Source organism: Fringilla coelebs (assembly GCF_963513975.1).
Source record: "Fringilla coelebs genome assembly, chromosome: Z".
NCBI classification, from domain to species: domain Eukaryota; kingdom Metazoa; phylum Chordata; class Aves; order Passeriformes; family Fringillidae; genus Fringilla; species Fringilla coelebs.
Window position 1 is genome coordinate 15662054 of NC_140031.1, and position 16899 is coordinate 15678952.

Sequence of the window (16899 nt, forward strand, 5' to 3'; positions counted from 1 at the left end):
TCCTTATCCACAGAACTGTCCATCCATCTAATTGATCTCTCTCCAATTTAGAGAAAAGGATATTGGGAGGGACTGTTTCAAAGACTTAACAGAATATAAATGACATCTGTAGCCCTTCCCTTGTCCACTGATGTGGTCACTCCATCACAGAAGGCCACCAGGTTGGTCAGGCAGGACTTGCCCTCAGTGAAGCTGTGCTGGCTGTCATGAATCTCCTCCCTGTCCTCCACATGCCTTGGCACAGCTTCTGGGAGGAGCTGTTCTATGATCTTCCCAGGTGAGGCTGACAGGTTGGTAGTTTCCAGGGCCCTCTTTTCTACCCTTTTTAAAAACAGGTGCAATATTTCCCTTTTTCCAGTCACCTGTAACTTCACCCGACTGCTGTGCCTTTTGAGTTAGCATGGACAGTAGGTTGGCAACTTTATCAGCCAGTTCCCTCAGGATTCTGGGATGCATCTTATCAGGTCCCATAGAACTTTCTACGTTCACATTCCTCAGGGGCTCTCAAATTTAATCTTCGCTGGCAGTGGGAAGCACTTTGCTTCGCTACTTTCTGTCTTGAGCTTCATCAGCTCAAGAGGTGTGTGAAGGGGAGACTGCCAGTGAAGACAAGCAAAGAGCTGTCAAGTTCCTTGGCCTTCTCATGTCTGCAGTTACCATTTTGCCAGTCATGTTCAAAGAGGGGTTCTTTGACCTTCCTTTTCTGTCTCACATGCCTTCAGAAGCCTCTTCATTATTCTTTGCATCTCTTGTCAATTTCATCTCCAGTTGCACCTTGGCCTCTCTCGCCCCATCCTGACACAAGCAGGCTACCTCCCTGTATTCTTCCTAGAATATCTATCCCTGCATCCTTTGCCTGTGAATTTCCTTCTTTCCTTTTAGTCTTACCAGCAGGGCTGTAGTTATCCACGCTAACATCTTGTCTTCCTTTCCTGATTTCCTACACATGGGGATTGAGAGCTCTTGCACTCCATGGAAGGCATTCTTAAAGGTCTGCCAGCTCTGATCTGGTCCCTCGTTCCTGAAAACAGTTTTCCAGGGAATCCTATTGAAAAAGTCTTTGAACAGCTGGAAGGTTGTTTTCCTAAAATGAGTAAAGAATTAGGTGTAAACTTTTTTAAGTAGAGCTGACTAAGCAGAGGAGATGTGGCCCTGGTTAGCTCTGTTAGCTCTGGCCCTGTTTTATATAAGTATCAGTGTTGCAGGCACGTGCAGAGCTTGCTGTAGATCTCTGCAGTACCTCTGCATTTACCAAGCTTTACTGTAGAATTCTGAAGCTATTACAACCTTAAGAGTGCTTAAAAGAGTTAGATAAGGGGTTTTGTCTGTTGTCCCATTAGACCTAGGTAGCTAAATTCTGCTAAGTTTCACTCTAGTGATAGCATTGCAGCCAGCTCACTCTATTGGATCTGACTGAGCCCCCCCCCCCCTTTCTGTTTGCAGAAAAAAATCATCAATTCTAGAGTTTGATCCATCTGAGCTTTTTTTGTCATTAGTTTAGGACAGGGTGAATCACAGCATAGACTGTCAGCACAGAGGTTATTTCTCCAACAGCCTAGCAAGCTTAGGCTGACTAGTGAAAGGTAGGTGTTCGCATTTTGTCTGATTAATCCTCCTCCAAATCATTTTGTCTGGTGAAGAAGCCTAAATACAAGTTCCCATCATTAGAAATCATATCCTCTTTTGTCTTTTGTGCTTTCATCTAGTTTCCTGAGGTGCGCAACCCTACTTTGCACTCCAAATAATCTGAGTTCTCCTTGATAATAAGTGATTGTACTTTCTAAAACTTTCCATCCTGAACTCAGATTACCTTGTATTAGTCATGTAGGCAAAATGCTTGAAAATTAGATGACTGATTTCTTGATAGTTCCTACTCCCTGTAAAGAGTCTCTTGAGAGTAAGAGGCACTGTCTGAGGGATTGATGTCATAAGAGAAATTGTCATCAGCAAGTGTTGTCTTGTCCTTCATGCAACTATTTTAATCCTTACTTACTTCAGTACCTCTGATTGAGGAGGAGTTCACGCCCAGTTTTAAGGACATCTGCTAGATCCACAGTACTTCCTATTGCCAATGAATGCATACGCAAGGCTCTATTATAGGGTTTCTCTTAGATTTACCTCCCAGTTTTAAGTTGTTTTGCATTGCATCAACTCAAAACAATGACCTCGGGGAAGTCAAATGTAAAAAAAAAGCAGAGTTGGAAACAATCTAGGAGTCAACAGTTTGTTTAAAGGAGGGCTTAGGGATGGTATCTGAGTAGAACTGTGCCAGTTTTAAGACAGTGTCCCATCATGTAAATCATAAAGCAAGACAACTTTGACTCTCTGCATTAAAAGATCTGGGGACTCAAACAGCTCTTCCCTAGGAGTGTTTTGTGACAGCAGGCTAAGAAGTGCTTCTTAGAAGCAGGGTGAACTCATGCTCAATTTCTCGGTAATACATTTTCACAGGGGCAAGTCTGATGTCTGATCTGGCTGCTGATCTCCCTTGTAAATGCTAGTGCATATGCCCTATTTCAAAACATTCATCTCACATGCAGATAGCATAAACTGGAAAGTAATCAGAGAACCATTGGGGAAGGGATCATTATTTAAGTAATTTCATTTTTCAATATATGTGAGATATTTAGTAACTGGAACTAACAGAATATATTAAAACTGACGGAGAAAATTGTCCATTAATGCTGAAGGAGCAGAGGAGGAGAATGGCAGCTATATGACTCACCACAGCACAGTTCTTTTTCCCCTTTCATCATTATTCTTATTTTCATTCTGGTTCTTTAAAGGACTGTAATTTTTTTCCATCTAAATGATCAGGTACAATGAGAGACATAGAAAATCTTCTAGATGAGCAGGAGCTGTGAGATGAGATCTGCTCTGTGTGGAGTTGTGGGGGGAACCAGGAATGTCTACTAACTCCAGCTTGTCTCAGCTTTTCCTTTCTTTTGTGGAAAAGTCGTTTTCATACAGGAATATTTTCAGAAGGCACAGAAAAAACACGAGGAAATTAGTTAATCTGCAGCTACTTTTTAATGTAGCAGTTTTGGATTTCATTATGAGCTGGATTTATATTTCACAGCTGCCAGAAATCTGCATTCTCACATTTTGTTATTGCTGCATTCTATTTTTAACTTCTGAATTGCATATTTTGAAACAATTACATGGGACTCTGTGTCTAAGTGGTGTATTTACTTATGTACACACATCTGTGTGTGCATTACATGCACAATCCTGTGGAGAAATTGTGAAAATCAAAGATACTCAAAGTGTTGTAATTTTGTATAACAAGATAGAAAGAAGAGGATGCCCCAGTGTGAGCTGTGCAGATGACTGTTAAATCATTGCAGTACTCTGGGTTTAGCAGAAGCAATGTTTTCAAGTGTTTCTGTGATTACAGTCTTCAGGAGAAGAGCAGAAAGTGGTACAAATTTGACAGACTATTCCTTGTTCTTGAACAAAGTTTTTACTGGTGTGTCTATACAGAGATACAGAGATCTAGCACAATTTCATTTCCTTAGTGAATAAATTTGATACAGGAATTCACATGTGTGCACAAGAGAAAGCAATACTTTAAGCAATATATTTGATGTTATAATACTTTCAGGACCAGATACTGGTCCTATGCACATGGAATAATATGCCATGGCTGAACCCAAACTCTGTTGAGGTCAGTGGAAAAAATTTAGTCCTGTACTATCTCCTGTGAATAACACAGTTTGGGCAATATACGCAACAATGAAATACAATATATCTATAACATGTAAAAAAAGGCAGCCTGGAAGATACACTATAAAAGTACTTATTTTGAAAAAACATAATACATACATCTTTCTTTATTCCCAGGTCGTTGATCTGTTAGTATCTATGTGTCGGTCTGCATTAGAATCACCTAGGAAAGTTGTCATTTTTGAGCCATATCCTTCTGTGGTTGATCCTAATGATCCTCAGATGCTGGCCTTTAACCCCAGGGTAAGTAGCTACCTTTTAATTATGTCATTACTTGGTTTTAGTCATACATGAGATTTCAAAGCAAAGACTTCTCATGAAGGAGTCTCCTTTATTATGTGATACAGCTCCAGAATATAGTACAAGTGTGTTTTCAAAACTTTGCATCTTTTATGTATTGTCTCTGCGAAAGTACTTGAATATAGACTTGTCCTGACTTAATTTTTGCAGTAGCCAGTATGGGGTATGGCTAAGACCCAGAGATTATTCTATACCACATCATTTCTGGGAGCAGGGGGAAGGGAGTCTCTTTCAAGGAAAAGAGGGAAAAGAGTTCCCATTTTACTTGGCAGAGGGTGCAGTTGTATGTTGTCTGTTGCTGGTTTTCTTATCTCATTGCTGTTTCCAGCTGATTGTTCTTGCCTCAACCCGTGATCTTTACCTTTCTGCCTCCCAATTTTCTATCCCACAGCAGGGGGAAAGTGGAAGGAGGAGAGGGAAGAGGACAGTGTGCAGTGCTAGGTCTCAGTGGGAACAGTAAATTGGAGAATACCATCCTAAACCATGACAAAAGTTTACTATGCTGTAGGTTGTTTAAAGCCAAGGAACTTTTCTAAGGGACAAATTCTGGATGCAAAATTTTATATTCTAAGTGTTTTTCTCTCAATGTGCACATTGGACACAAAAAGAAAGATGGCCTTTGAGAGACAGAGGTCACGTAAGCCAGGGGATTTCCAGTCCATCTTTTCATTCTTAGAAGCGTCATTGCTGTCATCTCATTTTCTCACTGCAAGCAGTTATTTCCTTGTATGTAATTTTATCAGATGTTAATAGTTGAGTTTTGTCAAGCATAGATTTTGAAATAATGAAAATTTTGCTTGCGTTACCTGCTCCTTAGGCTCCAAATGCTGCCTTTCAGGAACACCCTCAGGCTGTGAATATTCCATCTCCCTAAAGCCATCTCCCCAAATGCATAGACAAGAACAAGGCATGTCCTGCACTGGGATGCATTTCACTCTTTCTGAGCAAAGGCCAGCTAGCAGGAGTTCTTTGTCAGGAGAGGCTGAGGTGTTCTGTAATGTGTTGGCAAGACCCGAAGATGGGGAACAGTGGAGCTGCTGAGGAGTGGTGAAGCATGGGCTGTTTAGCCTGTTCACTCAGTGAACAGACAGGTGGAGCTGTCTGGTAGTGATTCCCAAGCAGTAGCTCAGCAAAGATCAGGGTGAGGCAGAGGGACCGCTGAAGGATCTATGACGTTTTATAAACCTGCTAGCAAAGGAAACACATCTGTTTATATGCATTTTATTTAAAATCTGTTTGAGTCACTGAATTATTTGCCTCAAGAGCATGTTGCCCAAGTAACTGTTTAGTTACAAATATTTATTTAAAAATTAGCTGATTTTTGGAGTCTTTTGGAGATCCCAGTGAAATTCAAAGAAGAAAGATCATAATATTTTTTCACAGAATTTTTCTGGATGATGAATGACAGTCTGTGGAAGAAAGATAATGGTTTGAAATGTTTGAAAGAATTGATTTGTTGAACATTTCTCTAGCTTTGGTTTTATACACAAAGAATTCAGGCTTTTAGAGCCAAATACTAATAATCTTTGAACTTATTTGTGTATTTTATGCCCCATCAGAAGAAGAACTATGACCGAGTCATGAAAGCATTGGACAGCATCACTTCCATCAGAGAGATGACACAGGTAAATGTAAAAATATTTACCTAACTTAATCACTATTTCTAGAACTTGAAAGATGTTTGTATTGCCTGCCTGTGATGGCTTGGGAAGTAAATAGTATCATCTCGTATAATTGTAATGATACTGAAATGTTTGTTCAAAATAACAAACCTATCCCTAATGCCAGTTAAATAAAAGCAATGAAGTAGAACTCAGATCTTTTGAAGTTTAAATAAGAGATAATAACAGCAGAATGAGACATTGTAATGAGGTAACCACCAACTGCTGCATTTCTGGAAATATCAAAGCCAGAGACTTTACTTCCAAAGCAAAAGAAATTGATCTTTTGTCAATGTTCTGAATGGTATTCTGAATGACATGATATTTATTTCTATTATAGCAAAATTCTCTATCAACTAAATATAGTTGGGGACTTGGAAGGTTGGGTCTCTTGGGTTTACTGTCATATTATCTGATGGTTGTATTTCTGTTTATTTTTATGTTCCTTTCTCAAACAAAACAGCTGATGATAAGTTGTTGTTTAAATCTCTTCCATATATCTTGCTTTTCCAATTGCTATATAAATGCATCCTCACAACAGTTTTCAATCTTGCTGTGTGTAGTAACAAAATACTTTGGGATTCTTGAGTGAAGATATATAGAGAGGAATAAAATTAATTGAAAATTAAAATTCCCTTTTTATTTGTTAATTTGTGTAACATTTTGTAAAAATTTTAAAAATCAGGTGTTTCTATGATTTCTTATGATGTCTTTTAAAAATAAAAAAATTACCATTCTGGTTTTTTTAAATGTTAAAACAATTCTTGGACGAATTAATTTTAAAGGGATGCTTTGCATTGAAATCAAGAACAGATTTCAAGTGATTGAAATCAAGAACAGTTTTCAAAGATATTATAATATGACATGATATTTATACCTTGAAATGGTTGAAAATACCAAATGGATTATTTTGGATTTCTTTGAGGGACTTAATTTTGTGAAGTCCTGATTTCTTAATCGAGAGCCATACAAAAATAGATGTCTTCTTCTATTCTCCCTGTGATCACCAATGTTTGCTGTAATATAGTAATTTTGATGCTAATTATATGCTTATTATCTTACTCTAGGGACAATAATCACTATATTAATTCTTGTTGTCAAAACACATTTATAACTCTACTATGCTGTATATATCAGTAAAGCTGTGATTTAAACCTAATAATGTATTCATTTTAATAGATGAAATAATGGGCAATGTAACATATAAAATCCAACTTAGAAGTGACATAATTACTCTTTTCTAGGCACCTTACTTGGAAATAAAGAAGCAGATGGATAAACAAGACCCGCTTGCACATCCTCTTCTACAATGGTATAAAGTTGATTTGCATGAGATAATAATTATTAAATTATCGTTTGTAGTGAATAATCACTTGACAGAGGGATTGTAATATGTGTAATATGGTATAAGGTCAGCCTAATAATTAACATTGATATTTTCAACTGCAGCTATTCTGGACTGTTTCTGGACCTCATCTGGGTCCTCTGATCTCATTTTCTAGTGAAGGTTTGGCCTACTTCCATCTGATAGGTTTAGAGGCCTGCAGCTGCATGCTTTGTGATGGCCATTCATAACACATTTTTAAGTTTGGTTTGGTTACCACGTCTAATACATCTGTTTCTTATTTTAGGGTTATTTCTAGTAATAGATCACATATTGTGAAGCTACCGGTGAATAGAGTAAGTGTCTGTGGGTTTTCTTATTATTTTCTGATTTTTTTTTTAATGGCTTGCATTAGTATTTTAGGTGGGAGTTTACTAGCAAAATGTAGGTGTCTTTATTCAAACTGATTGCATGGACTCCTTTAATAGACAAGGCAGTTTTAGGTCCTGATTTTTAGAAACATGAATATCTGAAATAGGTCAAGGGAATAATGTTCATAAAAAACCTATTTGAGGTGAGTACCTCACATTCAGGTAATCATCTGGGATTAGGGGAGAAAAACATCACTTTTTGTTCTGTTACCATATAGAATATTAGATGCAGAATTGTACAGTAAGCAGTGCACACAAACATGCTGTATCAGGAGATCCACATGTAAGTAACCTCTGATTAAGGGCGCAGTAATGTGCAGCCTTCCAAATAACCTTGGGGAAAAGGTCAGCTCTGGTAGAATACTATGATGAAATTGTTCAGTTTAATTACTAAGGCCATTTTAAATTGAAATCTAGTTTCCAAAAACTTCCATAAGTTTCATAAACTGAAATTCATTCTTATTATTTGATTTCAGCTTGAAACTGTGGAAGTGAGACCAGTTTCAACTTAGTTCATTAGTTATTTAGATGCAGTCATGTATGGTATGGAAAAGCATGATATCTTAAGGATTGCTATCAGAGAATTACAAAACTTTCATATTAATCAACTTCTTTTCACATGTGCACTCTTATATTTTACAGCAACTGAAGTTTATGCACACTCCCCACCAGTTCCTTCTTCTCAGCAGTCCACCAGCCAAAGAATCCAATTTCCGAGCTGCTAAAAATCTCTACGGAAGTACCTTTGCATTTCAGTGAGTACATATATTCCTAATAACCAAAGGTTGTTGAAATGCCATGGTATTGTTTTTACTTCTGGCATTTGAGGTTTGCAGCTGTGAATGTACTGTTTTAAAGGATTTCTGATGTAATTTTTGCATTTTACACTGTGAATTTTACCGTTTTCTTTTTCATTTTGTTCAGTGGTTCACACATTGAAAACTGGCATTCCATCCTGAGGAACGGCTTAGTTGTTGCTTCCAATACAAGGCTGCAGGTAAATAAACAAAATAGATTTTAGCTAACCAGTGCATACTTGGTTACATACCAGCTTTGGCAAGTTTTCAGGGGGTTTCATTCTGGTAGCCATATAGCTAGAAGAAGGGATAATTTCAAATACCATCTTGTTTCCTGGGAAAAGTACTTTTCTGATGCAATGAAGATGAAGCAATGTGTCTGCTAAAACGTCTAGAAAACCTCTTTGTGGGAATCAGTGTTTCAGTTTTACGTTGCAGAACAGCACCTCTAGGAGGCTTCATTTGGTACTGCTTAAAAGCAGTTGCAAGTAAAAGTCAGAGCTGCCTAAACTGTCTCCGTGTCATAGGATCCAGAAACATGCTAGCATTGCAGGAACTGGGCTTGCAGCACTTTCTCTGCCTCTCTGATTTCTTTGGGATTGGAAACATGAAGTGTGACGGCCATAAGGGATCTAATGCAAACTTCTCAGACTGAATCATCAGGAGACCTCTATTGCAGAGCAAAGTAGGCACTACAGAGGGATTGGGGAGCTCTAATGCAGAGTATTTTAGCATTGTGGTTTTGGCAGCTCTCCCCAGAGCTGTCCATGTACCTTGGAAGAGGATCCCAGGGCATATTTGGTCAGGTACGGAAACACTCTTGTAGACTTCCTCTATTGTAATATTAGATTTAAAAACAGAAACCACAATTTTATGTATAAGTCTTATGTAATATTTTGTGTGGGCATCTGGTTTTTTTGTTTGAACATAATTTCCAGGAGATATATATATTAGTTTTATGCTCAGGGTGGTTTTTTTTTAAAATACTTCTTTGAACACTGTTAATTACCCAGAATAAATTAGTAGGGTGGGTAAATGTGCTATGACCTGTTCCTGTAATTATTATTATTTTGTCCAGGTAACCAAATTAATGCTAAGTAATCACTCTGCTCTTTTTCAGCTCCATGGTGCAATGTTTGGAAGTGGAATCTACCTTAGTCCATTGTCAAGCATATCATTTGGTTACTCAGGTGATATTTATAAATCACTCTAAAGCTGGACAAATATAGGACTGTGTCTTATTCTGCTGTTTCTTCTTTAGCTTTGCTGTTTAAAACATCATATTCAATTTAATCTTTGTTGACTGTGATTAAATTTATTCAAAAAAGAGATTTTTTTTAATATAAATAATAAGATAATAGAAAATTACCTCATTAAACACTGTCCTTATTTTTCAAGGTACTTAGAATTCTTAAACTGTGCTTGAAGTAAATATTAGCTAATACTGAATGCTATATGTAGTAGGCCTTGATGATTCAGCTGAAATCCAACTTTGTGATTTTTGTGAATACCTGCCTAAGTTGCATCTAACTTCACCTCTGAATTCATGGTCTTTTACAACTTCATCGGACAAAACAAGTATTGATGAGCAGACATGCTCAATGCTGTATATTTAAGAGTATTTCCAAGTATCACCATGTCAAGATTACATTAGAAAGTACAGTTCAGTGTATTTTAGCCTGAGAAGGAACATCATTTGTCCCACTAGTGAATCCTAAAGTGATTTGTGCAGAGCTTTCCATGTAAGAATTAAATAATAAACAAAAGTATTAAACTAATAAAAGCATTAAAACAAGACAGTTGGTTATGTACATTGAGAAATTAAAGGTATTTTAAAATATGGTGACTTTTTTCTTTAGGTATGTAGTATTTATCATTTCCTCACATATGAAAGTGCAGGTATATAGTTTAATGTGTGTTCATGTGCATGTAGATGATTTTTAGTTTGCTTTCTGATACTCAGTGTTTCTAGGTCATGTTTTAGGAGCTCAGCTTTTTGAGCTACTATTTGAGGAACTTCAACATCAGTTATTCTCTAGATGCACTTCTAGCTTGTCAGAGATTACATGAGTATGAAGGCTTCTTAGGTATCACTAAATGTGCTGGTTGAAGTATCCTTATCTAACAAAATGTCCTTCTTTCTGGATAATACTGCTTTGTCAACTTCAATGTGCTATTGCTCCTCTCTGCCTATCTTGGCCCCTTCCATCCTGTCTTCTCCAGAAAGGAGGCTTGTGTTCCACTGAAGTGTGTAATCCTTGAGGCAAATAAAAACCATGAAGGAGTCCTACACATTCTGTTCCTTCAAAGAGTTAAACTTCCCCAAAATTCAGTCATATTTGCAAAGAGCCAAATAATGGAAGTGTTCAAGGTCACGTTAGATGGGTCTCAGAGCAACCAGGTCTAGCAGAAGGTGTCCTTACCCATGGCAGAGGGGTTGGAATGAGATGATCTTTCAGGTCCCTTCCAACCCAAACTATTCCATGATTCTGTGAAATACAGGATCCTGGAAACTCAAGGAAGCCTATAGTATCATGCAAAACAGGAATTTTATATAAACCGACATGAGGGATATGAATGAAATCTAAGGCACAAATGTTGTTGTTTCAGTTTCAGAGATAGAATTGGATCAAATGTGACTGGCTAATAATTTAATATTTTATGTGTAGATAAGGAGATCAAACCAAGGTAGATTTCAAAACTTAAATTGCCTACTTATACAAATTAATTAGACTTCTAATAAAGTTCCAGAAAGGGCTAAAGATGTATATCTAAAGTTCTTTCTGTCATGATTTTTGCCTTCCCACCCACAGTAATCAGATTTTTATTTCAGCCTGAATAGGGTCAAATGGACTGAGGACATGCTGACCTACAACCCAATTAAGTCACATCATAAGAATATTTCTGGTCTGAATTCAGTGGCATTTGAGCTCAGGTTTATCTGCTTTTGCACCTACTCAATGCTAACATGACTTTGCTAAAGTCTTTGCAATACATGCAGAGGTACCTGTAATTTACAGGATTTATATTGTGATATTCGGTGACAGAGTTAACCAGCTTTTTGAGTGCCATGCAAAAGACTGTGATTCTCACTGTGCTACCTCTTCCATTCTCATACCGAACTCTGCTTTTTATGGTATTTATAGGCCAGGGTATCTTACATGATTTTAATATTCCTAGGGATGAACAAGAAGCAGCAGAAGGTGTCAGCTAAAGATGAACCAGCTTCAGGCAGTAAGGGCAGTAATACATCACAGGTATGGTACACCAACTGTCTCTGGAAGACTTGTGGGATTTATTATTGGGAGCTCAGTAACTGAAAGAAAGGTAATATTTCCTTTGTGCGACTTATCAGTGTTATTGCATTGAATGAAATCAACAACTTCAGAGACTGCAAATATCAATACAGTCCAACTGCTCTAGTAAAAATTTACGGAGCATATTGCAGACCTTGTGCCATTCTTTTCCAAGCAGAAGAATTTAGGAAGAGAATGAAGATGAAATACAGGTTGCATTATGGCTCCTAGCAACCCCTTGCCTTCTGAGTTTAAGACTTCCAAAATGATGCAAAAGAAATTGAGAATGGTTATTGCTGGGAAATGAGTAGAACTTAGTTTATAGCAAGTAATGTTTTCTTTTTCACAATTTTTACATGTTGAACAATTAAAATTCTGCTGTATCTAAAGCAAACTCACAGCACCTATGCATAGGGCTAAATTTCAAGAAACTATCTTATATCTGTCTCCATGATTAGCACACAGAAATTAGAGAATAGTCTGGCTTTGAAGGTAGATTGGCACATCCCAGTAGAAGCTCTCAGAAACAGGAAGGCAAATAAAATATCAGGGTAGTGACCAAAGAATTAGTGACTAAATTTACGTCTCTTTTCCTCTTTTTTTCTGATATCAATTTATCAGCAACACTGATATTTCTGGTAATATTTTAAATTTTGTAATAATTAGGCACTTTTGGATATTCTTCTGGATAAAGGAGTTCAAATATCTCCTACAATAATGTAAATAAGTAATAGGGGCTTTTTTTATAAATTCTATTACATTTAGAAATAAAATAGAGACATTTTAGAAAGACTGCCTCTTTTCATTAATAAATCACTGAAAATAGCAGCTGTCTTCTTTGTTGCTTTTTGTCTCTGTTTGTTTTACTGCACTAATTCTATTTTCTCACTTTTTTACATTGTAGTCACAGAAGAAAGGACAGCAGTCACAATTTTTGCAAAGCCGTAACTTAAAATGCATAGCCTTATGTGAAGGTAAGCTGAAAGCCCTAGTGAAGCTGTTTTAGTCACGGCCACAGGATGCACAGGTTACAGGCTGCAAATCAGTGGGAGCTTTAGTTGGTTGTTTAGGTAAGAAACTACTGGTAGGCATAGGAGTACCTGCTCAACAGCTGACCTTTGTGCTTCAGTAAGAACATTTCTCCTCTTTGAACAGAACCTGTAGCAGCTGCTGAATTGTCATGGAATATCATATACGTGTAGTGACTGATCATCTGGTCTGTGCTTCTAATGTGATCCTCTTCCTAAACCATCAAGAAAACCAAAGTCCTGTCCTTTATTTGAAGCACTGACTTCCTGTAACTCTTGAAAAATGCTTTAAACACATGAAAGTCAGAAAAAACCCACCTTTTCATACAGAACAATTTTTCACTGTTCAAACAAGCATACTGATCATCTGGTAACCAGTATGTTCTCTGTGCTTCAGAAATTTTGGGAAGTTAAAATCTAATGCTTGAGTACAGTCATTCTTGAAAGAATTGGCTATTCTGTTAATAACTGGTGAAACCTCAGCAGGTTTTAAGAACAAATTGTGACATTTGAATAAGAAGTGCATCTGTTAGGAGCTAGTCTTAGAAATTATATTAACCCAATTTGCCTATAATTTGGAGCATTTGTTTGTTTTAAAACGTGAAAATTAAGACAGAATGTGGAAAATGTGGTATTTCAAAATAGAATCTTTCAGCTGTACAGAAGTAAGGATGTGTCAGTCAACATGAAAATGCAATTTGAACTGTACAGAAAAATACAGAATTTTAGTTCTAAATCTTCCATGTGGAACAATATTAATTACTTGGCCTTTAATGCCTGAATTTTAAAATGTAAATTACATCTTTCAGAAGGGCTTTTTCATCCATGTTGTTCTTTCCTTGCACTTATTAATAATTACCAATTTTATAAGAGTCAATTTTAAATATTTGATAAAATACATTTTGCAGCTTTCATATTCATTTTTCTGTTTAAGAAGGTGGTTTAGGAGAGATTTTTAATAAAGATTTTGTGTAAAATTAACTGCAAGAAATGTTTGTTAAAAATTGCAATTCATGAAAAAAATAGTATCAAAATTGGATATGCATGCAGTTATGTTAGTGTTTGAATAAAATAAACCAGGCTATTTCAGTGCCTGACAACTGTCACCCAGGTCCAATCCTGACGAATTCAGGGCTGCATGTCATTAAGAGCAGTGTTTAAATGCCTCTTAATTGCTGACTGGTTGGGCACACCGACCACTCTGTACAAAGCCAGAGTTTGACCAGCTGTTACGGTTCAATCCCAGCTAATATCCAAGCCCCACAGAGCCACTCACTCACTTTCTCCCAGCAGGGCTGGGAGAGAGTCCAAAGGGTAGAAAAGCCCGAAAGCTCATGGGTTGAGATAAAGACAGGTTAATAGGGAAAGCAAAACAAGAAACTATTTCACTGCTTCCAACAGAGCTATTCAGCCATCCCCAGGAAAGCCCGGCCCCATCACTTGTAGAGGTTACTTGGGAAGACCAACACCATCGCTGCCCTTTCCTCCTTCTTTCCCTCACTGTGTATGCTCATGCTTTTCCCTTATGCTTTGTATGAGCATGATGTCACACGGTCTGGAATATCCCTTTGGTCAGTTTGGGTCAACTGTCCCGGCTGTGTCTCCTCCCAATCTCCCATGAATCCCCAGCTTTCCTGGAGTGTGGCAGTGTGAGAATCAGAAAAGGCCTTGCTTGGCTGGCTCTGTCTGAGCCCTGTTCAGCAGTCACAAAAACATCTCTGTGCTATCAACACTGTGTTCAGTACAAATCCAAACACTGGCCCCTGCCCATCACTGGGAAGAAAATTAATTCTACCTCAGTCCAACCCAGTATACCACCCTCTCAGTAAAGAAATGCTTTGAAATGTCCAGTCCAAACCTCCTCCAGCACAGCTCTGAATCATTCCCACGCACACATCCTGTCCCTGCCTACCAAGGAGAGGCGCTCAGCACCTCCCTGTGCCCTTCCCCTCCTCAGGAAGCTGCAGAGCGGTGAGAGCGCCCCTCAGCCTCCTTTTCTCCGAACCAGACAAGCCAAACCCCTCCATCAGTGTCCAGGACACGTTTTCCAGCCCTCCCACCGGCTGTTTCCCTCCTCAGGATGCACGGCAGGACCTTCCCGTCCTCCTCCACCCGCAGGGCCCGGCGGGCCCGGTGAGGCCGCCCCGAGGCCGAGCCCAGCGGGACCCTCCCCTCCCCGGGCCGGCCGTGCCGCGCTCGGCGCTCTGCGATGGCTTCGGCCTCGGGGCTGCCCGGGCACTGCTGAGCCGCCCCGAGCCTCCCTGTGCCCCGTGTTTCTCCTTCCCAGGTGCACAATTCAGCGTTTGGACTTGACACGTTTCACCCCATTTAAGATTGCTCAGTTCTCCCATCTATCCAGATCCCTCTGCAAGGCCTCTTGTCCCTCAAAAGAATCCACAGCACCTCCCAGTCTGCATCATCAGCAAACCTGCTACTGGTGCACTCACCTGCTGCATGCAGATGGTGGATAAATACACAGAAGAGAACTGGAAAGGAGCCCCAAAGAACAACCACTGGTGTGACTAGTCAGCAATCAAATGTTGTCCCTTTCACTACAATCCTTTGGGCTCAGTCCCTCAGCCAGCTCTTCACCCACCACACCATGAACCTCCTGCTCATCCCACAGCTCAACAACTTGTCCAGAAGGATGTTCTTCAAGTGCATTTAGATATCTTCAAATGTGGACTGATGGTGTAGCTTCTAGTTAGCAATACAAAGCTTTCTCTCCTGTGCTGTCCTCATTCTACTGGTAAACAACCTATCATCAAATATGTAGAGCAAGTTTTGGCAAGCTTTTTGAACTTCTTGAGTCATAATTGCTATTTGTTTTTAAATATTTGGTAGTATTGCACATCCCATGTATAGCAGTTTCAGGCTTTGTCTTAAGCATCTTGGTTTCGGATCAGCCATCACTGAATACAAATATCTGTTCCAAGTGCTGATTAGATGTCTCAGACCATCTTTAACGGCCCTATGGCTTTTTAAATTCAGGTTTTAATAACTGCATTTTTAAGCTTTCATTCAACTTAACAACTTTCTCCCATACATCAAGCATCTGTGTTTTCAGAAAAGTATATTTTGGAAATAAGAATCAAGTTCATCTCTCTTTTTGTACTAGCAGCCAACTCAAAATCTGCACTGCAGCACAGACATGTAGAGGAAAGCTGCATGTTCCCAAAAGACGATTTTAAATATATAAAATGCAAAATCTTTTAGAGCAGTGTTTTCCAGGCATGTTTTCATCACTATGAAATTTGTTCTTTCTCTGATAGTGATAACCTCACCTGATCTGCACAAACATGGGGAGATATGGGTAGTTCCCAACACGGATCACGTGTGTACAAGATTTTTCTTTGTGTGAGTACAAAGCTTAACATTCAACTTCATACCAGACCTTTTTCTTATGTTCCCTCCAATAGTTGTAATTAAAGTAGATAAAAGACATTTCTTCCTAATTCCGTTCAGTATTCCTTCATTTTTTGTCTTTTACTGTACTTACTTGTCCTAGAAATTTATGGATAAGCTAGTGTCAGAAGCTTAGTAAATGTCTTTAATACAAATGAGCAGAGAGTTCATGATTTTTCCTATTCAATGGCATTACTGCATGTTATAGTAAGTCTGTCCATGTATTGTGAAGCATAATTTCTGTTTGGCTGTGTGTATTTAAGCTGAGGAATTCATTAAAGGCTTCCTGTCTGTGCTGTAAGCATTTCCCCCTTTCACCTAATATTTGTCCCCTTTGGGTCCTAGTGGCTAATTCAGCCTCAGGGTTTCAGTGACAATGGCAGCCTTCCACTCTCCAGAGTTTAGGATCTGCATATAAAGATGAAGCATGGCAGAGCACTTCAGTAGAAACATGTGAACATATGGAATAAGCACTTAGAAAACGAGGGGGTTTTTTAATGTTTTTACATAGATTAATAAAACACTAATATGATATTATTTTCTGTACCTTTTTTTTTTAGTTATGAAGATGGTCAAGTGGGTGATACAAGTATAAATACACAGGAACCAAACATTCATAAAGAGATTCTTCGAGTCATTGGCAATCAAACTGCTACTGGTTAAAAGGACCACTCTTATTTAATTGATGTGAAGCCTTCCTCAGTCTCAAAGCTGGATTTTGAACTGAAGAAGATGCAAAAAACTAATTTATTATTACTACACTTAGCAAATTAACCATTTGAATACTTACTGTTTTCTTACTTAGTATTTCGTATCTCATCAAAATACCTGAGATGGTATCAATTAGCAACTGTAGGGGTGCAAAGTCTATTATTATACTAAAACAATTAATAATTAAATAGGCATTTGGGTTGCTCATAATAAACAGACA

At 38.3% G+C, this 16899-nt stretch overlaps 1 protein-coding gene across 2 annotated transcripts in view; it reads left to right on the plus strand.

Annotated features, from left to right (window-relative positions):
• Positions 1 to 16691, plus strand: part of PARP8 (poly(ADP-ribose) polymerase family member 8) — a gene marked incomplete at its 5' end in the record, with an annotated part of 112640 nt that extends 95949 nt beyond the window's left edge. Inside the window, 11 exons of one of the 2 annotated variants that reach the window (XM_084225329.1) lie at positions 3844 to 3969; positions 5586 to 5651; positions 6932 to 6999; positions 7319 to 7367; positions 8085 to 8197; positions 8367 to 8439; positions 9360 to 9429; positions 11420 to 11496; positions 12440 to 12509; positions 15836 to 15920; positions 16529 to 16691. In XM_084225329.1, coding sequence (XP_084081455.1) covers positions 3844 to 3969; positions 5586 to 5651; positions 6932 to 6999; positions 7319 to 7367; positions 8085 to 8197; positions 8367 to 8439; positions 9360 to 9429; positions 11420 to 11496; positions 12440 to 12509; positions 15836 to 15920; positions 16529 to 16631 — 900 coding nt within the window. In that variant the 3' untranslated portion in view covers positions 16632 to 16691. The remainder of the gene's footprint in view (positions 1 to 3843; positions 3970 to 5585; positions 5652 to 6931; positions 7000 to 7318; positions 7368 to 8084; positions 8198 to 8366; positions 8440 to 9359; positions 9430 to 11419; positions 11497 to 12439; positions 12510 to 15835; positions 15921 to 16528) is intronic. The other variant, XM_084225328.1, reaches the window with a different exon arrangement.
• Between the last annotated feature and the right edge of the window lie 208 nt (positions 16692 to 16899).